The sequence below is a fragment of the Capricornis sumatraensis genome, chromosome 21, assembly GCF_032405125.1.
Source record: "Capricornis sumatraensis isolate serow.1 chromosome 21, serow.2, whole genome shotgun sequence".
NCBI classification, from domain to species: domain Eukaryota; kingdom Metazoa; phylum Chordata; class Mammalia; order Artiodactyla; family Bovidae; genus Capricornis; species Capricornis sumatraensis.
In genome coordinates, this window is record NC_091089.1 from 60,381,027 (window position 1) to 60,406,655 (window position 25,629).

Genomic DNA, 25,629 nt, shown 5'->3' on the forward strand with positions numbered 1-25,629 from the left:
AGTTAAGAGAAAAATTGAGACTGTTGCAATAGTCCAGATAAAGAAATGATGAGGCTCTAAACCAGGCTAGTACGAAGTCAGTGCAGAAGAAGACAGAACAGGTTCCGGAGACCTTGAGATGGTAGAATCGGTAAGCTGTTTTCATCACCTCACTCTAGGGTACAGAGGTGTCACCATTGCCTGCTCAGATTCTTGCTTGGGCCACTAGGCAGGTGGTCGTACAGCCCACTGAGTTAGAGAACACAGGATCACAAGCAAGATTCAAACAGCAGCGGACTCTTACTCTGGGCCTAACCAGCTTGGGGTGTTTGTGTCATGTCTAGGCAGGGGTACACAGCAGGCACTGGCGCACGTGGGTCTGTAACTCTAAGGAGAGGCCAGGCTCGGAGACACGGTCAGGAGCATCATTAGCATGGAGGTGACGGCTCACAGCAGGGAGGGGAGCTTCCATGGGACTGTTCAGGCTGTGGAGAAAGGGCACGAACTGGGGGAGGGGGTCCCGCACAGTGGCTTCAGACAGGATCAGCTGCAAATTCAGGTTTATAAGCTCTCTCAAAAATGGTAGCTTTTGAGTGACAGCTGTAGGCTGTGACTAAATAGTAGCTGTCCCCTTAAAAGGGCGTATGGCCCTCTATTTTCCTGTCCTGTAATATTCTCAGTCTACTTCACTCTCTCCTCTCCTCCCCGACCCGTGGTCTCACCAGGTAATTCACTTTCTTTTGCACGGTGGCTGAGTCCCCAGACCGGAAGCTCTCAGGACTTCTTAAGGTTTGACCCAGAACTGGCAGAGTGTCCCACTACATTATGCTCAGAGAGGGCCACAGGGCAGCCGAGACTCGGAGCCGGCGGCAGGGGGCAGGTGAGGGGCCGCACTGTCTAAGGAGACCGTGAGGGGCCACCCTCGGGGGCCGTCTCTCACCACAGCCAGAAGGGCAGCCTGGACTAGAATAGAATGGCTTTGTCGCCAGACTAGGGAGCTTGGGCTTTATTTTGAAGGACGTAGAAAGACGAAGATCTGACGCACGGGACCACCAAGGACTGCTGGTCACTCAGACGTGGCATCAGGGCTGTCACCGACAGAAGGCCAGAGGCTCTTTATTTAACAGATGCTGACGGAGCGCTCAGCGTTACCAGCTCCTCCTCCAGTTGCTCATTTTTGGATGAAACGAGTAGCACGCTATTAGAACAATCAGATGTGGAATTAATGGTGTAACTTGCACCAGTGTTTAAACCATGAATTTCATTATGCTTTAGAAGAGGTCTAGGATCATACAGTGAAAATATCTTTCTGAAGTGGTTTTATTCTGTTGCTTAATCAGCTGGCGTCTCTGTTCCCTTTTTCCAGTGAATGGTATGTGTTCAAGAAGTTGTGGGTGGCTCTTACAGTAAATGTTTTTCTACAGAAAGTTTCATTTATTTTTAATCACTTGAAAACCCATCATAAGTTGCTTATATAGTTGTTATTTTGAAGTTTTCTTTGATTCCTCACTCTTATCTCCTCAACTTCAAATTTCACTGTTTCTTTCTCTGTCATGCCTCTGACTTTTTCTTTCCCTTTCTGCTACTAATTCCTGGAACCAGACTTTGTCATCTCCTATTTCGGCCACCGCAGTCTACTTCTCTGTTCTAAATCCACCCCAGTTCAACTATCGTTCAGGAACTGTTTTGCAAGTAGAGTGGGCAAGGTAAGTTACTGACCCATCATCTTTATTCCCAAACTCAAGAAGATGCCTCAAGACATTTTAGGAACTAAGCCTTAAAATTATCATTGGGGGACTCCCTGAAGGTCCGTTGGATAAGACTCTGCACTTTCAATGCAGGAGGGGCAGCTTCGATCCCTGGTTGGGGAATGAAGATCCCACATTATCACTGGGGAAAAGTTTTTGAAGAGTTATGGTCAATTATTGATACATAGATTTTAAGCCCCATGGTTCTCAAGTGGCTAAACCCTTACATCTATGTACTATACCAAGTGTCCTTTCCAAACAGATGACAAAAGTAGGGATCCCAGCAGGAGCAGCCTGTATGCTTAGTCTAACAACTGTTTCCTCCCCGCTAAAGACCCCAGTGATTTTTTTCAGTTACATATCTCATAACTTTTTTTTGCAAGTAGAACTTAGCATAGGATATACACTAAATTGTCATAATATCCCACCAAGAAATCCACTGTGCAGCACAGACTCTACTCTGAGTATCTCACTGGGAAGCCCTGGTTGGGGCTATAATGACGGAAGGCTGGAACCCCAGGCTCCAGGTCCCCTCACTGAGGAGCAGGTTAAACCGAGTCTGAGTCCATCAGTATATTAAGATTGGCTCTGAACTCTGATAGGGTTAATGGGCTCAGAAAACAATGCTCTGAAATATTTCTGTGGATTAGCCAGCTAACGTCTTGGTATATAATGGGTAAATTAGTGTAACAGTACATTTCTAGTTTATTTAAGAAGAAACTTTTTTTTAAAAAAAAAAAAAGGAAATAGAGGTGATAATAAATCTTATACTGCCTCCTAATTGAAATCCACCCTGAGTATTCTCAACATTTTTTTTTTTTGAGTTTTAAAATGAAGGACAGTAGAGGCTTAATGTCTGAATTTGCCTATTAAAATAGTCTTGAAAACTGGCCTTTTCTTTGGGATAGGAGAAGAAATAATCATTTGTACCAGACTTAAAGTGACTTTTATTGAATCAGAAATGTGGCTTAAGTGCTGTTTAATTTTTTTAAATGTGTATACTCATAAGAATAGGCAGTTTGCAAGGTCTCTCTGAAAATGTGAATATAGAGCAAAGATCCCAGACAAGGGGAGTTCTCTGGCAGTCCAATAGTTAGGGCTCCACACTTTCACTGCAGGGCCCGGGGTTCAATCCCTGGTTGGGGAACTAAGAATGCACAAACTGCACGGTGAGGCAAAAAGAAAAATAGTGTTTGAGTCTTCTCACAAAGTAGGGTATTTTGCCACTTTGAGGGAGACACTGTCTGAGTTGGTGCTAATTTTTCTCCAGACCTTGTTTAACCCTTGACCTCAGTGTGGAAAAGGAAGAAATTCCAAAGAGATTTTTGGTGACATTAGTCATCTTAAAGGCCTGAAATCAGATCACGCATTGTAGCACTGAGTCAGCAGTGTGGCTGTGCCTGTTTCATGTAATTTATAAGTGATCTCCCTAGCACTTCGTGACGGAGGTTGGTCACCAGGTCCTGGCCAGTGTCAGGAGGTGGCTCTTCAGCCGGCCAGCTGGGGCTGCCACACCCTCCTGTTAGACCTTCTCCGCTGCTCCCTGCTGTTTCCATCACAGATTTAGACCCCAGTGTGTGCTGGACACACCCTGCTGCCAGCCCTCGAGGAAAACCTCAGATTTCTGGCATCACGCAGTCTCAAGTCGTTACTTCTAACTCCTCCCCTGCTAGCAGGAGTACGGTTCTGAAGACCTCTTAAGCACTAGACCGTGCTCAGCCAAGCTGTATACCAAATAGGGAAGGGAAGTCGCTCAGTCGTGTCCGACTCTTAGCGACCCCATGGACTGCAGCCCACCAGGCTCCCCTGTCCATGGGATTTTCCAGGCAGGAGTACTGGAGTGGGTTGCCATTGCCTTCTCCGTATACCAAATAAAGCCAGCTGATACTTTTGAAGGCACAGGTGTGCGTCTCTTCAGGCTTCCCAGGTGGCTCAGTAGTTAAAGAATCGCCTGCCGATGAGGAGATGTGGGTTTGATCCCTGGGTCAGGGAGATCACCCAGAGGAGGAGATGGCAATCCACTCTAGTATTCTTGCCTGGAGAAACCCGTGGACAGAGGAGTCTGGCGCAGCTGCAGGCGATGGGGTCGCAAAAATTCGGGCATGACTGAGCACGCAACCCGTGGATCTTTTTGCCCCTTACGACAGAAAAGCTCTTTGTATGAGACGATGTCTTTAGCAAACCCTCAGTTCACTAACGGAGAAGGCAATGGCACTCCACTCCAGTACTCTTGCCTGGAAAATCCCAGGGACGGAGGAGCCTGATGGGCTGCAGTCCATGGGGTCTCGAAGAGTTGGACACGACTGAGTGACTTCCCTTTCACTTTTCACTTTCATGCCTTGGAGAAGGAAATGGCAACCCACTCCAGTGTTCTTGCCTGGAGAATCCCAGGGACGGGGGAGCCTGGTGGGCTGCCGTCTATGGGGTCGCACAGAGTCGGACACTGAAGCGACTTAGCAGCAGCAGCAGTTCACTAAGCTCAGAAAATGAACTGCTAAGATAGTCATAAAAAAACTCTTCACACTGCCCTGAGACAGCCACATCTCACCCAAATGGGAGTTTTCTTTAAAAAAGGAGCGAAGAGGAGACAGCACAGCAACGAAAACAGAGAAGGCAGCACGTGTGCAGTGTGTGCAGCTCTGCTCTCTGTCTTGCTTTCCCCTCACCTGCCCTGATGGGGACTCTTCCCGTCCCTCGTTTAGGTATTCCTTTTGTTTCTGGCCTCTTCCATTATCAGCAGAACTGAACTGAATTTGGTAGGAACCCAATTCCAAACATTCTTTAAATTTGCTCTAAAAGTCTATACTGAGCATTCTTTCCTTCTGTTATAAATCAGTAAAAGTATTACTGTAATGTTAGTTACTGTAATGTTATGCTTCAGGTACAGCTAATATCCTTTGCCTGATTTTCCAAAGCATCAATTAAGTTTAATTTCAGTTGTTTGACTCGCCAGTTTCTGTATTCCTCAGTAGAGTGCATTTGTCTACTACATAAAGTGATAGCCTAGCTCTAAAATGAAATGAAATGATGAAATCTTATTTGTAAAGCCTTTCTATTGAGTTTTATTTTTAGATTTTATATTCTCCTTTAAATGTCTCCCCCTCCTCCTCTTTTTTTTTTTCAACAGCAAAGGACAAGGTTGCTCTTTTGATAGGAAATATGAATTATTGGGAGCATCCCAAGCTTAAAGCTCCTTTGGTGGATGTGTATGAATTGACCAACTTGTTAAGACAGCTAGATTTCAAAGTTGTTTCACTGTTGGATCTTACTGAATATGAGATGCGTAACGCCGTGGATGAATTTTTACTGCTTTTAGACAAAGGAGTCTATGGTAAGATACTTATCATCTTCACTTTTGTAATTATCCCCTTGTCTTTTAGTTGTACAAGTTAGGTTGAGAATTGAAAAACAGAGAAAGGCATGGCAAATGGACTGTTGAGAAGTTTTATTCTTGTAATAAAAGATGGATTTGATCTTCATTCCTTAGTTTACTTGATGTCTTTACTTTCATGTCTCAAAACAATGTTGTTCTTAGTAGAATTCTTAACCTATCTTACGTGATTTTGTTTCATTGACTACAAGAACTACAGTAAAGTTCAGTGACCAGATAGCAAATTGTATATTCATATATGTAAAGTACTAATATGTATGTGTGTATTTGGAGTATAAAAAGTTGTACCCGAATGTACATTCCCCATGTTTGCTTCCGTTTTCTAACTGTTGCATGGTATTTTCTGGCCTTTTAGTGGGAACTAAAATTTAACACGGAAATATTGGTGAGTGAGACATATGAGAACAATCAGTAAACTAAAGTTCTACCCAGATACAGTTAAAGATGAAAGTGTTAATTGCTCAGTTGGGTCCGACTCTTTGCGACGCAATGGACTATAGCCCTCCAGGCTCCTCTGTCCATGGAATTCTCCAATCAAGAGTACTGGAATGGGTAGCCATTTCCTTCTCCAGAGGATCTTCCCGACCCAGGGATCAAACCCGGGTCTGCAGCATTGCAGGCAGATTGTTTACCATCTGAGCCACCAGGGAAGCCCAGGTTAAAGATGGACCTCCACAAAAATACTAACAGTAAATTTTTTTAAATGTTTTTTCTCATTCTTTCATTTAAATATATTAAGAACCCTACATTTATGGTAAAGATTCTTTAAAGGGAGAGTATGCTGTCAGTAATAAGCCGTTTCTTTGGTGACTTTCTTTCAATGGGCATAGCCACAAATATGGGACAGCCAGCTGTCACTCTCTGAGCCGTATTTTTCAGAGTTGTGCTCCCTGCAATGCTGAGTAATAACATCCAGCTGCCAGGAAAGTAACATTTCCAGACCTGCTGTCAGGATGCCGCGCTAAACCAAGTCGATTTGGCTTCTCTATCTTTCCAGTTACTTTACTTCAATAATTCCTTTATTTAGCCTTTTTACTTCTAATTAGACTAATATGATGAGGCAAACTTGATAGAATTGCTAAAGGTTCTCAAAGTAGAGGGTTTTTTTTTTAATTAAATAAACAAAGATGAATATTTTTTAATGATAAAAGGTACAATTCACAAAGAAGATAGACATCGTTAGACACCTAACAACAAAGAAACAAAGATACTCAAAGTAGAATTTTTAATGGAAGAAAAAACTAATTTTCTTTCAAGATTTAGCACATTACTGTATATAGGATGGGGGGAAATCTTAAAATCTCAGTAAGTTTTAAATGAGTTTCTTCTTAAGTAATAACGATTACAGTTGCTACACAAGTGAATCAGCAAAGTAAATATCTCAGATTTGGGACTTCAACATTATTCTGATGTTTTAATAATGTAATCTTAATTTATGAGTATATAAAGTGATCTCTAAGAATCCATTTTTCTTATGAAAACAATAGAATATACAATACAAATGTGCCCCTGTGGTACTTGGTTTATAGTTTTAGTCTCTAGTAAGGTGGTTGATTAATTTTATATTACATAACTTATCTCAGTTGTTAAGTGCATAGATGGCTTAAACAGGAAAAGACTTCTAAAACTTTCCCAGAAGTAATGAGGTGCAAGGAAAAAATATTTACCAATTTGGGTTTTGAGATTGGTGAAGTATTTTAAGAGTTAGGAAATTATATGAAGAATTATGAATTTGATTATTTACTCTCATTTCTATTAGCATTATCACCTTGACTTTAAATCCTTTTTAGCTTTTTAAATCAAAACTTTAAAAAATAAAATCAAAACTTTTAATTGCCCCTGCAAACTTGAGAACCAGAATATTAAAAGTTCTAGCAAGAAGAATTTACCTTATGCTGAAGCTTTGCCCCAAAATGAAAACAACTTGAAATATAGAGTAAAGAGGCCCGTGTTCAATCCCAAGTCAGGGAACTAGATCCCACATGACACAACAAAGATTCAGTGCAGCCAAATAAAAATAAATAAAATATATATTTTTTAAAGCTAGAAAAACGTTTAAATACAACTGATTCATGTCTTAACAGGGTGGTTGCATTATATTTTGAAGTATTGTGAATATCCCAAACACCAGACACATCTTCTTTCAATGTAAGTGTGGCAGAGGCCAGAGGGCATAGGCATGTCCCCTGGGCTGTGCCCTCACATCCAGCTGGCAGCCCTGGGGACCAGGAGTACTTTGGGGGGCAGGAGAGGCAAAGCCAGAGTCACAGGAGTTTCAGAAGAGCAGCGTCAGCCTGGAAAGCATGGGCACTCAAGTTTATGCCCTTCTGTATTATACTGCCCTTGGGTTTGTGAAGGAAATAAAAATTAGCAGAACAGAACATATGTAATTCAATGTTTAAACATATAGAAGCATTAAAAACACAATCTAAAAACAGGAATAACTGACCTATTTGTTACCTATCTTTGAAAATAAATAAGGATAAAGGTTTCAGTTATATAGAAAGCTAGGATGGAATAACTCCTTGGCTTAGTGTCTGCCCCACCTAACACTTCTCTACATTTATCACTTGCTGCAGCTGAGCTGTGCTTCAATAGAAAAGAGGGTTCAGGGAACCTGGCTAGAATAGGGCCAAAGCCTCACTCATGCTGGAATCACTTGCGTCAGTGTAGCTCAGGGGTTAAGCAGGAGACCCAAGAGTCACCAACCCCGGGCTCAATGCTCTGGCTTTTGTGCTTACTTGCTGTGTGTCTGTGACCAAGTTACTTCACTTTCCTAAGCCAGAAAGGATGTATACAATGGATAGACAAGTTAATGTGGTTGTTACAGGACAAGTAAGATAAAAAAACCACCATGTGTCTGACATGCTAAAGCCTCAAAATACTGTAGCCGTTGTTGTCGTAGTTTGCTGAATTCAGATTTTCCTTCACAGATAGGGGATTTGGGTAACATTCCACTTCAGGCCTCGATAGAGAAATCAGCTTTTATCTCTCATTATGTATTAAGGTTCAGCCTAAGATTTCATTGGGGGAAAAAAGTTTTTAAAGATATGGTATGGTGAGATCATGGAAAAACCAGTATACCAACATTTTTTTATTTTCTGAGAGTAACGTTAATGCGAAAGCCAGCAGAAGATTGTAAGGAGACAGTATAACCTAGCGCAGCAGCTGATCCAGCTGGCAGCTCACTTCTGGGAGTACCCCTTATTAGTCTTGTGAAGTGGGTGAGCTGTCGAATGCCTCCATGTCTCAGCTTTTGCATCTGTAAGGAGGAGACGATAACATTTGCTACCTCACTATGAGGTACATGTCGTGAGAAGCCTATGAGATTATTGAGGTAAAGCGCTGGCTTCCAGCAGCGCCTGATGTGTACATAGTAACCGCTCTGAAGGTTGCTGGCGGTGACGATGCTTGTGTTCTAATAAAAGCCCTGTGCCAAGTGCATGGCAGCGCCACTCAAGTGGGAAAGTCTTCCATGTAGTGCCACTCAAGTGGGAAAGCCTTCCATGTAAGCAATTGTTTTCTTTTTAGACAAAAAATAAATATCTCTTACAGACTGTATCCTTGGGAAACATATTCCCAAGAAATAAAATTCCTAAAAGATCTATTTTATAAGGTTTTATTTCTAACCCCATTGAATTATTTGACGTTTTAAAAGAGATCCGTTTTGTCCTTCTATCCTTGAGTAGTAAGAGTGGTTTAAATGTACAAATAGTACTAGAGATGGAGCTTTTAAAATACAGTGATTTGGTCTAGTTATTTTACATAAAAATGCTTACCCTCCTGCAGTATAATTTGTATGTAGACTTTGATGCAAAATGCTTATTACATTTTTCATGAATTGCTCTGTGTTGGACAAAAGGTATTTTGTTGTCAGTGCCTTAATTTCAGTGATTGCAGACCTGGGCATACAGCACTGAAACACTGGACCACACCTAGCTTTTCCTGCATGATGGAGGCTAAACCCTCCCTCCCTTGAAGTTGTCTCTGCTCCCAAGTCAAGCCTTTCTTAAGCCAGATGTGTTAAATGACACAATGGGAGCCCGCCAGCCTCCTCTGTCCACGGGATTCTCCAGGCAAGAATACTGAACTGGGTAGTCATTTACTTCCCCAGAGCATCTTCTCAACCCAGGGATTGAACCTGGGTCTCCTGCATTGCAGGCAGATTCTTGACCATCTGAGGAAATTATAAGCCCCCTAATATAATGGGACGGGGAAAACACTGTGTATGGAATACAAATACCTATCAGCTACATGATTTTAAGCAAATTACTTAATGTTTTAAAATTTTATTTTCTCACCTATAAAGTAGGTCATTTAAAAATTGTTACAGGTTAAAATCTGATCATGTTTATGAAGGTGCCTTGAAAATAATGAAAATGCCATGCAGATGTAAAAATGTCTTTATTACAGTTACTTTTATCAAAGAAACAGTGTCTACATAGAACTGTAAAGTGTCCGTGAAAGCCTGTGTGTGATTTGAAGTGTCAAGGCTGCTGTAGGATTTCCCAGCAGGGTGGGGCTGAAGTGTGTTCGGAAGCTGGAGACAAGGTGATAACTTGCCCAGGGTCTGAACCTGGGATCAGCCCAAGCCTTGGCGAAGATTTGGGTAGATGGGAGAGAGTGGGGCCATGGAGATCGCAGATAAGTGTGTCTTGCTCTGGAAGCAGGAAAGAGACGGACGGGGAGAGGAGTCAGATTGTGAATACTTGACAGTGTAAATCTTGCACTTTTAAAGAACACGGGTCTTTTCCTCATTTTATAAACATTTTTATTTAACTATAGTTTATTTCCCACGTTGCATTAGTTTCTGCTGTGCAGTGATGATTGGCTCTGTATACACAGACCCCCTCCCTGCCGGACCTCCCTCCCAACGCCCCCGGCCCCGCGGTCCCACTGCTCCAGGTCACCGCATATCCCCGAGTGAGCACCCTGCCCCGCGCTGCACAGCAGGTCCCAGTTCAGTGGTTTTCAGTGTCCACACAAAGCCGTTCAGTCACCTAACTCCAGAACGTTGTCATCAGCCCCCAGACCCCGTATCCACGTGTGGTCCCTCCTCTGTCCTGCTGACCCCAGGCTCCCGACAGCAGCAAACCGCTTGCTGCCTCTGGGTTTGTCTCCCGAGGACTCTGCTAGGAATGAGTCACTCCCTGCCAGTCCCTCTGGGTCTGGCTTCAGTCACTTCTGGCACAGTGCATCCAAGCTTCCTCTGTGTTGTAGCGTTATTTTTATGACTAATCATCCATTGTGTGGATAGAGAACGTTTCGTTTATTCATTGATCAGCAAATGAACATTTAACCATTCTCCACTATTTAGATATTAGAACTAGTGCCACTGTGAACATATTGCGTGTGCATATTCTTGTGTGGACGCATGTTTTCAGTTCTGGATATTTACCTTGGAGTGCATTTCTGGGTCATAGAATGCTAAGTTTTGCTGAGGAGCCGCCTGATTGCAGAGGGCCTGCCCTACTGAATATTCCTGCCAGAAGCAAACGAGGTTTCCACTTTCTCTTCGTCCCTGTCAGCCTTCGTTCATGCCTTTATGATTACAGCCATCCTAATAAGTGTGAAGTGGTATCTCATTGTTTTGTTTTGCGTTTCCCTAATGGTTAATAATATTGAGCTTCTCCTCCTGTGCCTGTTTCCCATTTGTATGTTCTCTTTGGAGAAATGTTTATTCAAGTCTGTTGCACGTTTTAAAATTGTCTTTTTATTGTTGAAGAGTTCTTCATACATTCTGGATACAAAGTGTCCTTGTAGATATATAATTTGTCCTCACAAATACTTATCTATGTGGACATGTTCTCCATTCTGTGGGTTATCTTTTCACTTACTTAATTTTCATTGATTCACTGATTAAACCCACTGTCTCGTGATTTTCTAAACACTTTGATTTACAGTGATAATTTAATTCCTTCTAGGTTGGTCTCCTCTCTGTTAGCTGTCATTCCAGGGCCAGGCCTTGTTGGTCTCTGTGCCCGCTGCCTGTAACGCACCTTCCTTCCTCCCTGCCTTTCCAGACTGTTCCCTTCCTCTCAGGACCATCCGTCGTCGCTTCCCCTCACGCTGGTGCTCCCCTCGGCACTTTATGCATCTTGTACAGCATTGCTCTAATGCCGTGATGTGTGCTATTTAATTAGACGCCAGCTTTTCTGTGCGTAACTGATAAGGTGAGCATGCCTGAATGAGCTGCAAGACCCTCAGGGCCAGGAGCTCTGTATTCATTTCTTTTTCATCGTCCTTGCCACATACATGCTGATGAACACCCACAATGAATAAACCAGTGTGTGTCCATTTTGTCATTTTTTTACCCAAAATGATATGTATGAAAGAACCATTTTTCTTATTTAAGTAGGAATTCAGGAAAAGTTTACAACCTGGGTCCTGCCCTGTGGGACCAAAGGAAGCAAGTTGTAAAGAATTAGCTTTTTGTTGTTGTTCCCCTTCTAAATGCCTTTTCACTGTTCACTGTAGAACGCTAAATGAAGAATTCATCACTTCAGACCGTTGCCAGAGAAGCATCAGTGGGCGCCAGAGTGCCGGCCTAGGGGGCTATGTTCACAGCCATTCCTAGCAAATAGGAATGTCAAACATTTTTATAAGGACACCCACACTGAGTTTTTTAAGAACAAAACCAAACTTCTTTCCAAGGAAGTGTTTAGAGCTGCTTGGTGTGGTTTTTTATAGTACCATTTCTCAGTAAAGAAATAATAACTCATATGTGAACACTAAAACTAGCACAGATTTTAAATTAATTCAGACTATAGAAAGTAAATTATATGTATACCTGCATAACAAAAAGAAATAGCAATCCATGAAATGAGATTTCCCTTCTCTGCCTGGGAAAAGCTACATGGGTAATTTTCTAAGCCCTGATATCGTAAGGAAATGCTGTGGGATCTCTTACACCTGGCGTGGCAGTGGCTGCTCCCTGAATTGTGTTTATTCCTTCATCGGTTAAACACCCACTAAACCCCTGCTGTGTGCCAGGAACACACAGATAAAAGTGAGACTGCCCTGCCCGGAGAAGCCCTGGTTTCAGGGACCACAGATGAGTCACAGGAGTCCTCAGCCTTGTTTGGTTTTAAACATCCTGAGGTGAAATTGCATTCCGCATTATACCATGGTTACAGATGCGTCATTTTCATGAATTAAAATACACTTCAGAGGAGCATCTTTTTTAAAATTTCTTACATACGTATGGTTGAATTATCGTATGATAATCACTGCTGTACAGCAAAATGACTCAGTTATACATATATATGTGTGTGTGTGCTTTCTTTTTCATATTCTTTTCCATTATGGTTTATCACAGATTACTGAATATAGTTCTCTGTGCTGTGAGTAGGACCTTGCTGTTTTTCTGTCCCATATATGCCAGTTTGTATCTGTTAACCTCAGATTCCCAGTCCAGCCCCTCACACATCCAGCCCCTTGGCCACGAGTCTAGTTTCTGCATCCACGTTTCTGTTTCATAGGCAGGTTCATTTATGCCACATTTTAGATTCAACATACAAGTGATATCATCTGGTATTTCTCTTTCTGACTTGCTTCTCTAGTTGCACAGGATAGCATCCTGATGTTGGTTTAAAATTCAGTACTTAAACGAAGACTGTTGCCAAGATAACTATCAAGGCAAATTCAGTTAACACTTGAACGTGTTTACAGTTGCATCTCTCTTAAATACGTGTGCATTCATGTCAAGAAAGTAAGTCGTGGTTTTGTTTTAAAGACTGCTGCCTGCTCAGATTGCAGTTCCTCCGTTCTTGCTTTCAGGGCTGTTGTATTACGCGGGACATGGATATGAGAACTTCGGGAACAGCTTTATGGTCCCTGTGGATGCTCCAAATCCGTATAGGTCTGAAAACTGTCTGTGTGTACAGAGTATACTGAAACTGATGCAAGAAAAGGAAACGGGACTCAACGTGTTCCTGCTGGACATGTGCAGGAAAAGGTAGGCTCCAGTCTCCGCACGGAGACTTGTTGGTGGCAGTTAGACGTCAGCCTCGGCTAGCTAAATCTGATGGCAAACCCAGGAAGCCTTCAAACACTTAGAGCTGCTGAATTTTAGATTGTGGGGTGAGACTGATTAAGAAGAAAACTAGAGAAGAGATTTTCTCTGTGTTTTCAACTTCCTGCCTGCTCTAGAAGTGACGAGCAAAAGGGCATGGGTACTAACTCATAGTAGAAGAGATACAGCCCCTCAGACTGCCTTTAGAACATCTTCTACAGTCCCTGCAGCTATTCCTCCACGAATTAGCAGAATCAAAACTCAAAAGAGTGGGGGCCCTTGGCATCTTCTTGCTTGCTCAGCTTTAACCAATCAAAATCCAATACCCGAGTTCAAATGTAACTCCAGTTTTAAAAGCTAACAAGAAAAAAGGGGTGATTCTCTGCTGTCTCAGTCACTGGGGAGTCCTGGATTAAATTTGGTAAATACATAGCTAACTAGATGATTGAAAGTGATAGGTTCAAAGTTCCTTTATGTGTTACAGAATAGTATATTTTTTCCACTGTATTATTATTTGTGCTCTCTTAAGAATGCCATTTTAACTTTTTGTATTTGTATCTGTCCTTTTCGTCTTCTGCCTTTTAAATAGAAATGACTATGACGATACCATCCCAATCCTGGACGCCCTGAGAGTCACCGCAAATATTGTCTTTGGATACGCCACGTGAGATTTCAATGTTGGGGATTCTGTCATTCTTTGATGACTTTTTTTTTAATACAGCAGGGTTCCTGTGTGTGTGTGTGTGTTTTTTTTTAATGTCCTGGCTCTTCGATGCTGCACAGGCCCTTCCCTCGTTGTGGCAAGTGGGGGCTACTCTAGTTGCGGTGCGTGGGCTTCCTATGGTGGTGCCTTCTTGTTGCAGAGCCTGGGCTCAGGACTTGCGGCGCACACACTTAGTTGCTCCACAGCATGTGGGATCTTCCCAGATCAAGGATCAAACCCATGTCTCCTGGCTCGGCAAGTGAATTGTTTACCACTGAGCCATCAGGGAAGCCCAATGACTTCTTTTTGATTATAGATTAGAAGCCTAGAAATATCCATAGCCATCTAGGCATAAATTTGCCTCGATGTTCTTAATACAAAATTTTAAATAATTGACCTCAGCACTTTAGAGCTTGGCATCTTTTTTCTAAGCCCCAAAGCACTTAATTCTTACTTAAAGGTCAATTCTTTAATTAAGATGCCCTGTGAGAGGCAGGATAGTACATGAGACTCATTAGTTTTTATAGGAGCCTCATGGGGCAAGTGTTTGCTTTTTTTTTAATGTCTGTCTTTTCAGGTGTCAAGGAGCAGAAGCTTTTGAAATACAGCATTCTGGGCTGGCAAATGGAATCTTCATGAAGTTTTTAAAGGATAGGTTATTAGAAGAAAAGAAAATTACTGTGTTACTGGATGAAGTTGCAGAAGGTAAAATAAAAACTAAAGAGAACACTACTTATGGTTCTCTGAGTATTTTAATCCTACAGTCATTGTGTGGGTTTGGAATTAGTATCTATTTCATAGAACAATGAAATAGTTTGTATAATGTTTATAAGACTCTGCTTTCCTTATTGGCTTAGCTGTATGTATTAGCATAGCATTACTTTGACCTGTAAGGCTGAGCCCAGACATGATTGTGAAATAAATGAAGTTTAATCCTCAAAACTCTCTACCTTGTTTTAATACTTAGTGCCTGATGCCACCCAGTCTGCTTATTTGGAAAAAGGAGAAAAAAAGTTGTCCAATGAGCATTTTCTTTCAGGGTCAAACAGATGAAACTCTGTGGACATCTCGAGGCCCTGTGGGAAAAGCCTGGGTTCTTTTTTTTCCCTTTGGCGAATGTGGGAGTTTGAAGCCCTGCTTGAAGGACGGGACCCTGCGGTCTGCCGCCACGCGGGTCCACCGTCCCTGCTGCTCTCTGCCTTGCCGCCTGGCAGTGCTGTGCTCACGTCGCTCCCCGAGAAGCACCTGTTACAGCGATAGATTGACACGTCTCTTTTTAACACCATTAGTCGCTCAGCCGTGTCCAACTCTTTGCTACCCCGTGGGCTGTAGCCCTCCAAGCTCCTCTGTCCATGGAGTTCTCCAGGAAGGAATACTGGAGTGGGTTGCCATCCCCTTCTCCGGGGATGTTCCTGACCCAGGGATCGAGCCCAGGTCTCGCGCATTGCAGGCAGAGTCTTTACCATCTGAGCCACCAGGGAAGCTCTTAAGTCATATTAAAAAGAAGGCAGTTATTTTGCAAACTGGCTCCCTAGAAAATGGAGCTTCATGGATGTTCCAGAGATGGCTTCTGAATGTTTCACGACCTGCTCATTAGTCACATTCATTTATTTTCATGTTTTTATCAGTGTAGATCCCTTAGCTGGATCATTTGACTTCATTGCTTTCCCCTTTAATGTAGACAGCCAGGGCCCTGACCCTCCTTCTTCAACCAAAGAAGTTCTGCTTTTATCTGTTTTACATATTGTGTGGGCTTCTATTTAAAGTTCTCATTTGAAGACAAAGTTCCGGTGCCTAAAAAAAAAGTCTTTGGAGTGTCAGTTATTTTCAAAGTGAGATATGTGAACATGCTCCCAAGACTCTAAAATGTTTTATTCTAATTTTAATCTATCCTATCTTAAAACTTAATAAAAAGCACCAGTTCACCCACCTGTTGTTCTGTCAATAAATGGCATCCCAGTATATTTGAACTTCTGGATTACATTTTTATTTATATTTTATTATACATTTGAACTTTGAACTCTTCAGGATAATTTATTCTGAATACTTTTAAGTTTTCAAAGATCATAGGCCAAACAGTTGAGGAGAAAAACCACCTTTCCAGTTTCAATTGTGTGCCAGTTAAACAAAAGGGGAAATAAATTGGTTGCTGTTATAAGGTTCCTGCTATCAATCTGTGACCCCAGATTTTGGGTTTTGTACTTGAAACAGCATTATTATGTTGCTTGAAACTGCAAGATAAATTCTTTCCTATGTAGTTCTGGCAGTATGGCATTTAAGGTACCTGAATGCCATCTTGCTCTATAAAACTCCACAATCTGCTAGAAAAAAATATTTATTCAATTAGTGATGTACTTTTTAATAAGTCCCTTGGAACATACTTCTGACGGTTTTTATTAAGAGTTAGATGTTCAGCATGAATCTCAGACTTTGACAGTAACCTACATTTGATTATATGTTCCCTCTAACTCTTTCCTTACTCCCCTTTCATGGGGTTCAGTTCATTTCAGTCACTCAGTCATGTCCAGCTCTTTGCGACCCCATAGACTGTAGCACGCCAGGCCTCCCTGTCCATCACCAACTCCCACAGTTTACTGAAACTCATGTCCATTGAGTCAGCGATGCCATCCAACTTCTCCTTCCGCCTTCAAGCTTTCCCAGCATCGGGGTCTTTTTAAGTGAGTCAGTTCTTCCCATCAGGTAGCCAAAGTATTGGAGTTTCAGCTTCATCGTCAGTCCTTCCAATGAACACTAAGGACTGATCTCCTTTAGAATGGACTGGTTGGATCTCCTTGCAGAGACTCTTGAGAAGACTCTCAAGAGTCTTCTCCAACACCACAGTTCAAAAGCATCAATTCTTCAGTGCTCAGCTTTCTTTATAGTCCAACTCTCACATCCATACATGACTACTAGAAAAACCGTTGCCTTGACTAGATGGACCTTTGTTGGCAAGTAACGTCTCTGCTTTTTAATATGCTATCTAGGTTGGTCATAACTTTTCTTCCAAGGGGCAAGCGTCTTTTAATTTCATGGCTGCAGTCACCATCTGCAGTGACTTTGGAGCCCAAGAAAATAAGGTCTGTCACTGTTTCCACTGGTTCCCTATCTATTTGCCATGAAGTGATGGGACCAGATGCCATGCTCTTCGTTTTCTGAATGTTGAGCTTTAAGCCAACTATATCACTCCTTCTTTCACTTTCATCAAGAGGCTCTTTAATTCTTCTTCGCTTTCTGCCATAAGGGTGGTGTCATCTGCATATCTGAGGTGATTGATATTTCTCTCAGCAGTCTTGATTCCAGCTTGTGCTTCATCCAGCCCAGCATTTCTCATGATGTACTCTGTGTATAAGTTAAATAAACAGGGTGACAATATACAGCCTTGACATACTCCTTTTCCTATTTGGAACCAGTCTGTTATTCCATGTCCCATTCTAATTGTTGCTTCCTGACCTGCATACAGATTTCTCAATAGTCAGGTCGGGTGGTCTGGTATTCCCAGTCTCTTTAAGAATTTTCCACAGTTTGTCATGATCCACACAGTCAAAGGCTTTGGCTTAGTCAATAAAGCAGAACCAGATGTTTTTCTGGAACTCTCTCACTTTTTCGATAATCCAGCGGATGTTGGCAATTTGATCTCTGGTTCCTCTGCCTTTTCTAAAACCAGCTTGAACATCTGGAAGTTCACGGTTCACGTACTGTTAAAGCCTGGCTTGGAGAATTTTGAGCATTACTTTACTAGCGTGTGCATCCTTCTAAATCTTATCATTCCCTTGATTTGCTTCTAACATAGTTTTAATTGAGTTTATATATGTCTGCAAAAAGTAGGAATATTTTAATTTGTGTGCTTAGTTGTTCAGTTGTGTCCGATTCTTTGTGATCCCATGGACTGGGGTCCGCCAGGCTCCTCTGTCCATGGGGATTCTCCAGGCAAGAATACTAGAATGGGTTGCCATGCCCTCCTCTAGGGGATCTTCCCAACCCAGGGACGGAACCCAGGCCTCCTGCGCTGCAGGCAGACGCTTCACCGTCTGAGCCGCCAGGGAAGCCCTGACTTTCCGTAGTTGCTTTGTGACCCCCTCTCCCTCCGACCTTCCTGTTATTCGTGAAAGACAAACATTTGGAATCTCTTTCTGAGTAAAAGGGATCAAATCTTAGACTTTTATGTCTGTTTTCCCAGATAAGAAAGTACTTTCCAAGACCAGATGTTATTAATTTATTTTTATTAATAATATTTACAGAAATAGGATGAATTTCGGAGAAGGCAATGGCAACCCACTCCAGTACTCTTGCCTGGAGAATCCCATGGATAGAGGAGCCTGGTGGGCTGCAGTCCATGGGGTCGCTAAGAGTCGGACACAACTGAGTGATTTCACTTTCACTTTTCACTTTCATGCATTGGAGAAGGAAATGGCAACCCACTCCAGTGTTCTTGGAGAATCCCAGGGATGGGGGAGTCTGTCGGGTGCCGTGTATGGGGTCACACAGGGTCTGATGCGACTTAGCAGGATGAATTTATTTAATGTATTCATGTAAAAGAATGGAATATGGTTTTATAAATTTAAATTGAGATTTGTCAGTATTCATGTCTTAAATTATGTTGCATGAAAATAATATATTAGAAAAGCATATGTATAACATTTTTAGTAAGTTCAAAACCTAAAACATTCACATATACTATTTACCAATACTTATATGAGTTAAAAATTATAATATGTGTAAGAATATACCCAGTACTTTGGTTACTTTGAGTTGGGGAGACAGTAATGGTGTTTTAACAATGTTTGTTTTAACATGTTATTTCTTTTCTAAAAAGAAATCTGAGATAAAGACACCATGACATTTTAACTTTCTCTTAGCTGTGTAGTCATTTGTTTACTAACTGAACGTATTTCTCCACAGAGTACACATAAAATTATCATGACTGCTCTTACAGTAAAGTAATACACTTTCACTTCTTTGTGAACTTCAAGGCTTAGAAGATAAAAGCTAGAAAGGGGCCTTTAGAAGTGAGCTGGTCCAGTATTTTTATCTGTTTGCTCACACCATATCCTTAGCACTTGGAACCATGCCTGGCACACAATAGGTGCTTGGTAGGTGTCTGGAGTGAATAAGTGATGTTGAGAATATAACCTGGTTTGTAGGAGGGTTCTTGACCAAAATGAAAGGATGTGGTCTTAAACATAATATTCACGTCTTATCTTTTAGATATGGGTAAATGTCACCTTACCAAAGGCAAGCAGGCTCTAGAGATTCGAAGTAGCTTATCTGAGAAGAGAGCCCTCACTGACCCAATCCAGGGAGCGGCACATTCCGCAGAGTCTCTGGTGCGAAACCTCCAGTGGGCCAAGGCGCACGGTACCGTGAGATCTTCTTATGCTCTCTCTCTGATATGTGTTCATGTAAAACCATGAAGTCGTCTTTCACTCTGAATTCACAGCTTTCTTCCAGACTTTGCTATGAATATGTTTTAGCTAGTGAGTGGGATCTTAGTTCCCTAACCAGGGATTGAACCTAGGTGCTCAGTAGTAAAAGCAGAGTCCAAACCACTGGGCCTCCAGGGAATTCCCTGCAACATTTTTAAGCAACAGAAATAGCTCTAATAGTATTTTGCCCCATAAAGAATATTTGTTTGCTGCTTATCATCAGAAAACTCACCAAAAATTCTTTAGTTATTTATATAAGTTTTATTATTCTTTTTCAGAGCTTCCAGAAAGTATGTGTCTTAAATTTCAGTGTGGTGTTCAGATTCAATTAGGATTTGCAGCCGAGTTTTCCAACGTCATGATAATCTATACGAGTATAGTCCACAAACCACCCGATATATTAATGTGCGATGCCTATGTTACTGACTTTCCACTTGTAAGTCTCTACTTTTTTCTTTTATTTAAACTATAATGGTATAGCCTCACTAAAGACTAAATTTTTGAAAACTTAAAAGTTTATGATTAAATATAAAGTATGTATACATATATTACATATATAAAAATATTTGTACTTAATAATACTCATAATATTTAAAAACTAATCGCCAAAATACCTTAAATATGTTAAATTTAAGAGTATCTTAAGTTCACCCAGGAAATAAGCCTTTAATTTATCTCACCCTAAATAGTATTTCACATATGAAGGAATAAAACATGCTACACATAATGTCCAGAATTAATCTCTTCTTTAAAAACTTGCCCCAAAATAGTTACTACAACAGCGGGAGTCATATTTGTCAAACTATAGTGGTGTATTGGAATAGACACCTAGCTCTTTCCAAACACTTAGATATGATATTCATTTTGTTTTGGCCTAAAGGAGCCACCAGACAAAATCCCTTTTCCTGCACCATTGCGGTAAATTGAGCCGTAAGCACGGAGTAAGTCACACACCCCAGAACGTCTCCCTCGCTTCTGATCAGGGCTTCCTGGAGGGCGGTGCTCAGTGTGAGAGCCTGCAGCCTGCACTGACCCCAGAACTAAACGGATCCGTCCTGCGGCCCTGGCAGCCCAGGCCCAGGATGGGGCCCCAGACGCTGGGCCGGCTGAGCCTGAAGGCTGCTCTCGAGTCACAGCGCAGATCGCTTGCTCTTGACAGCAATTGGCTGCAAAAGAAGAAAGAGGAGGGGAGGGGAAGCCACCTTTGGCCCGTCCATTTATTCTGTTAGATACACAAGGCACATAAATGAACCTGCACCTTCCCCACAGCGACGACTAAGGAGGGAGGGAATCCAGGAGCCAGACGCCCATGGGCCCAAACTTAGAGGAAACTTGAGGCCGCTTCTTCAAAGTGCTTGCAGAAACAGTTTGAAAGGAACTATCCTTCCAGAGCTAACTTCTTAAGTGTATCGGTGAGGAATTTAGAATTCCGTTTATTATTGTGATGATTCTAGAATGTTATCTCCATTGTTTCTTTAGCCCTGGTAGGGTTTACCTACTCAGATCACAGTTCATTGGAGAGCAGCACCTGTTAAGATGTTTCATGGTCACAGGTGATGTTGTGACTTTCATTGATTTCGTTAATAACATTTTCTGGTTTTCACAGGATCTAGATATTGACCCCAAAGATGCAAATAAAGGGACCCCTGAAGAGACCGGCAGCTATTTAGTATCAAAGGAGCTTCCCAAGCACTGCCTGTACACTAGACTCAGCTCACTGCAGAAATTAAAGGTTACTACTTTTCCTGTTTATAACTGGGCTGCCCTGGTGGCTCAGACGGTAAAGAATCCACCTGCAATGCAGAAGACCCAGGTTCAGTCCCTGAGTGGGGAAGATGCCCTGGAGGAGGGCATGGCAACCCGCTCCAGTGTTCTTGCCTGGAGAATCCCATGGACAGAGGAGTCTGGCGGGCTACAGTCCAGGGGGCCGCAGAGAGCGACTGAGCAGAAGGCAGACTTTCTGAAAGTGACAGGCCTTTGTGCCTGTGAACCGTGTATTGGGCCAGAGATGTGCTGCTTCATTGCACATTGAAGCAGAGAGAACGGCTTTACCGCGAGTCTCATCCGTGACCTTTTTCGCATTTTGTATTCTGTCCTTAATAATGGCCCGAGGATTTGTATGTGAGAATGCATATCATTACCCTCCATGTTATTAAAAAGTTAGAGACACAGAGCATAGTCTACTTGTAAAAGTCTACCTTAGCATTTTCAGATAAGCATTTCCTAGCTCAATGACTTTCTGCAAAACATAACAAATTAGAATGGGAGTTTATTTTTATCTTTTTTCATTTCTCGTTGGCCTTACACGAGAAACTACATGATTTTCGTGGTCTATAGGGTTGAGCTTTGCAATAGAACCATGTTCTTGCCAGACTTGAGTTTTATTTGGAGCTACATGACCCTGGGAGGCCTTAGCCAAACCTTGGGGCGTGAAGTGAGTACTACTGACAGTCACACCAGGACGGCAGTCATAAACCTGCCCGCCCTGTTCACGGCTAGTCAGCCGACACTCGCCTTGTGTCTCTGAACTTCTGTCCATTCCCCGATTCAGGTATACGTCTCCACTTGTGGTTGTGGGTTATTACTTCATAATATTTTAAAAACAGCTAAAATTTTCACCTTGATGTTAAGCTGATTTTGGAGGCGGAGGCGTGCTGGGTCTTGGTGGCCGCACGTGGGCGTTGCGCTAGTCGTGGGGGGTCTTGGTGGCCGCACGTGGGCGTTGCGCTAGTCGCGGGGAGTGAGGCTGCTCCTGGTTGCATTGCTCGGGCTTCTCACTAGGCTGGCATCTCTCATGCCAGAGCACACGCTGTCGGTGCACAGGCTTCAGGAGTTGCAGCTCACAGCTTCAGTGACTGCCGCCCGCGGGCTTGGTGGTTGCAGCCCTGCAGGCTCGAGAGCGTGGGCTCAGTAGTTGCGGGCATGGGCTTGTGTGCTACTCAGCACGTGGGATCGTCCCTAACCAGGGATCAAACCAGCATCCCCTGCACAGGCAGGCAGGCGCCCATCCACTGCACCACCAGGGAAGTCCCATAAAGCTGATTATTGTTTCGTTAAAAGATCACTCCCCATTTCCAGTAATAGGGAAAGACAGTTTTCTAAGCCCCACTGCTTGAAAAAATATCTCTTCACTGTTCATCAGGAATGTAATACAAGATCTCTGTGATTCTGTCTATACTAATTCAGTATATGGAATGAGGAAAGTGGAAGCTGGTTCTAGCTAGCCTTTCTTAGTATAAGGCAAATGTAAAGGGTACCTTGAGGGTCTGGAACCTGGGAAAGGAGAGAAGAGACTGGCTTTTTTGGCTGCTGTTTGGCTTTGTCTGGATGTGTGTGTGGATGGTGTTCTGAGACTGAGACATTCTCCTGGTTGATGGAAATGACAAACCTCATCTCTTCTCCTTCCCAGGAACATCTGGTCTTCACCGTCTGTCTGTCGTATCAGTACTCAGGACTGGACGATACCGTAGAGGAAAAGCAGGAGGTGAATGTGGGAAAACCTCTCATTGCTAAACTCGACATTCATCGGGGCTCAGGGAGGAAGACGTGCTTCCAGACTTGCGTCATGTGTAACGGCCCTTACCCCAGCTCTGCCGCCAGCTCGGCGGGGGCGGCCCGCTACCGCCCACCTCAGGACTCCTTCTCCGGCGCTTACCACTCCCACCTCAGTAACTCGAGCAGCGTGATGCCGTCAGACGGCTGTCGCTGCAGCCGGACTGCGGACACCTTCGTTTCAAGCCATCACACCCACCGTTACTCGCGTCAGTTTGGCAGAAGCAACGTGCCAGTAGAGACAACTGATGAAATACCGTTCACGTTCTCTGATGGGCTTAGAATTTCTGAAAAGTGACTTCTTTGTTCTCAAAAGTTCTCATAATTAATAGATGTCTCATCCAACAGTACTTACATAAAGTGAGATACTAGGGGAAAAGCAAACAGATACACATGTAGCAAGAGAAAATTAGTTAACAGGCATTTCATGGCAAACTCAGGACTTTGCGATGTTGGAATTATTTAACTACAGACCTCCTCTTAAGATTTTGTGGATGGGTAAATTTCTTCTGTAAGTATAAAGTATGGACGTGTATATGTTTGTGTACATAACAGTGTTTTCATCTTGACCACTCTGAAGTAAGAACAGTGGGAACGGCATTACTATAGAATAAGTCATTGTATTTCTAGAACCAGGAGAAGAACCTTGGTGGTGATCAGGCTTCACCTAATTTTTGTCAGTGGGAGAAACACACCGAGGCATCTTCTGTAAGTTGGAGTTGAGACCTCCAGGTTTGTACTGCAGTGTATATTCCACTACACATTGCCTTCCTGACACCTTCTGAGACAGGCATGATTTCTGTAGATAGACTCTAAGACATGTAAATAAGAATGTCTGTATAATCTAGAAGCACATGAACTTTAGTTTGTGATTACAGGACTTTGCTACGAATACTAGTTAACGTTTGTGTATAAATCTTTGTAGAACGGGCTGAAATGTCTTATTCCTTAATTTGTAAGGTCATGAAAGCACATGAGAAGTAATAAAATGTTTTTCTATGGTAAAGCTTCAGGCAGCAGGATAATATTGCTACTGGATAATCTTGGTAGCTGTTTACCTGAATCTTACGAACCCTGGCCTGACTTCTTGATAACATGTATTTTCTCATTGAATTTTACTGGCCTTAGGAGATAATCACCTTTGGTTCTGCAAAAAGCAAGTTTAAAAAGCATCTGGCAGTATTAAGAAACGGTTGAATTAGTAATTTTAAGACATCCCCAAGGAAAATCGCAGGCCTAGATGTCTTCACTGCTCTATTCTACAGACATTTAAAGAAAGAGCACCAATTCTTTGTAAATTTCTTCCAAAAGGAGAAGAGGAGAGAACACTCTGTGACCCCATGGACTGCAGCACGCCAGGCCTCCCTGTCCTTCACCATCTCCCAGAGTTTGCTCAAACTCATGTCCATTAAGTCGGTGATGCCATCCAACCAGCTTATCCTCTGTCGTCCCCTTCTCCTCCTGCCCTCAATCTTTCCCAGCATCAGGGTCCTTTCCAGTGAGTCGGCTCTTCTTCCATCAGGTGGCCAGCATATTGGAACTTCAGCATCAGCATCAGTCCTTCCAAAGAATGTTCAAAGCTGATTTCCTTTAGGATTCACTGGTTTGATCTCCTTGCTGTCCAAGGGACTCTCAAGAGTCTTCTCCAACATATCAGTTCAAAAGCATACCGTAATACAAAATCAAAGACATCACAGGAAAACTAGAGCAATAGCTATTATAGCAATTATAGACAGAAAAAATCAAAACCCTAGCAAACAGTCTAGCAGCATAAAAAGGGTCATACACCATGAGCAAGTGAGATTTATCCCAGGAATGCAAGATTGGTTTAACAAGTCATATATAAATTATCTTGTTATTCGCCACAGTAATAATCTACAGTGTCACTGTGAATACTAAGTTAGCAAATACAGAGCCATTGCTCCTCGGGGGAGTGTGTGTGTTTTACATATATACATATCTCAAATCCTGGAGAATGAAATGGCAACCCAATCTCAGGCTATAACCTTAACTCCTAAAAACAGTTTATCCTGGTAGATCTGTTTTGCTGTATTAAAAAAATGAGATTCAGAGGTATTAAGTGACTTGGCTGAGGCCCCCTGGCTAACGGGCCAGCATCGGGACCCAGACCCGTCGGGCAGGCCCCAGAGGCAGAGCTCGCCGTGCGCTGCCTGCATCCTCTGGCCATGTCTGCAGGGAGCTGAGACAAGGCAGGGCGCAGCCTCGCTTCTCCTCACCTGAGAACATGCATGTCGGGGAGATCAACCCGTCAACCAGTCTGCACACATCCATGAATGGTCATCTAAGGGCTGCAAGTATTGACTTGGGGATTATAAACAAACTGTAAATAAGTAAATTGGCAAATTCACACAGAGCTGTGAGTGAGGACCCTGTTCATAAAGAGAAAAGTTAACATTATTTTGCTTAACTTTTTATCATGTATTGGGGTATAGCTGATTAACAATGAATTAAAACTGGATTTTACAGTTTGGGGTCACTTGACCTTGTTGTGGTCCCAGGAAATGACCTCATTTCGGGGCACACAGCGGCATTCCCACCAGGAAGATGAAGTGAAGCGGACCAGGGGAGACTCTGATGGAGACACTCTGATGAATCCAGGATCCAGGCTGAACTGGCCCAGACAGCCATCTCATTAACCAGCATTGCCGGCGAGCTGGACACTTCAAGCCCAGAGTCCCGTCAGCAGCCATGTCTGCTGCCAGCACCCTCTGACGGGGTGTCTTTAGCAGTCGGAACCCCAGTCGGCCTGAGGCTCGCCTTGCTGGTCTGAGAGCCATCCTAGCCACTGTCTGCTGACT

At 42.8% G+C, this 25,629-nt stretch overlaps 1 protein-coding gene across 1 annotated transcript in view; it reads left to right on the forward strand.

Moving 5' to 3' along the window:
• Positions 1-23,765, forward strand: part of MALT1 (MALT1 paracaspase) — a 63,027-nt gene extending 39,262 nt beyond the window's left edge. The window contains exons 10-17 of the mRNA XM_068993671.1: positions 4,855-5,058; positions 12,898-13,075; positions 13,722-13,796; positions 14,413-14,540; positions 19,041-19,190; positions 19,537-19,694; positions 20,865-20,990; positions 22,668-23,765. Of these exons, the coding sequence (XP_068849772.1) occupies positions 4,855-5,058; positions 12,898-13,075; positions 13,722-13,796; positions 14,413-14,540; positions 19,041-19,190; positions 19,537-19,694; positions 20,865-20,990; positions 22,668-23,108 (1,460 nt within the window). The 3' untranslated portion in view covers positions 23,109-23,765. The remainder of the gene's footprint in view (positions 1-4,854; positions 5,059-12,897; positions 13,076-13,721; positions 13,797-14,412; positions 14,541-19,040; positions 19,191-19,536; positions 19,695-20,864; positions 20,991-22,667) is intronic.
• The last annotated feature ends 1,864 nt before the right edge of the window (positions 23,766-25,629 follow it).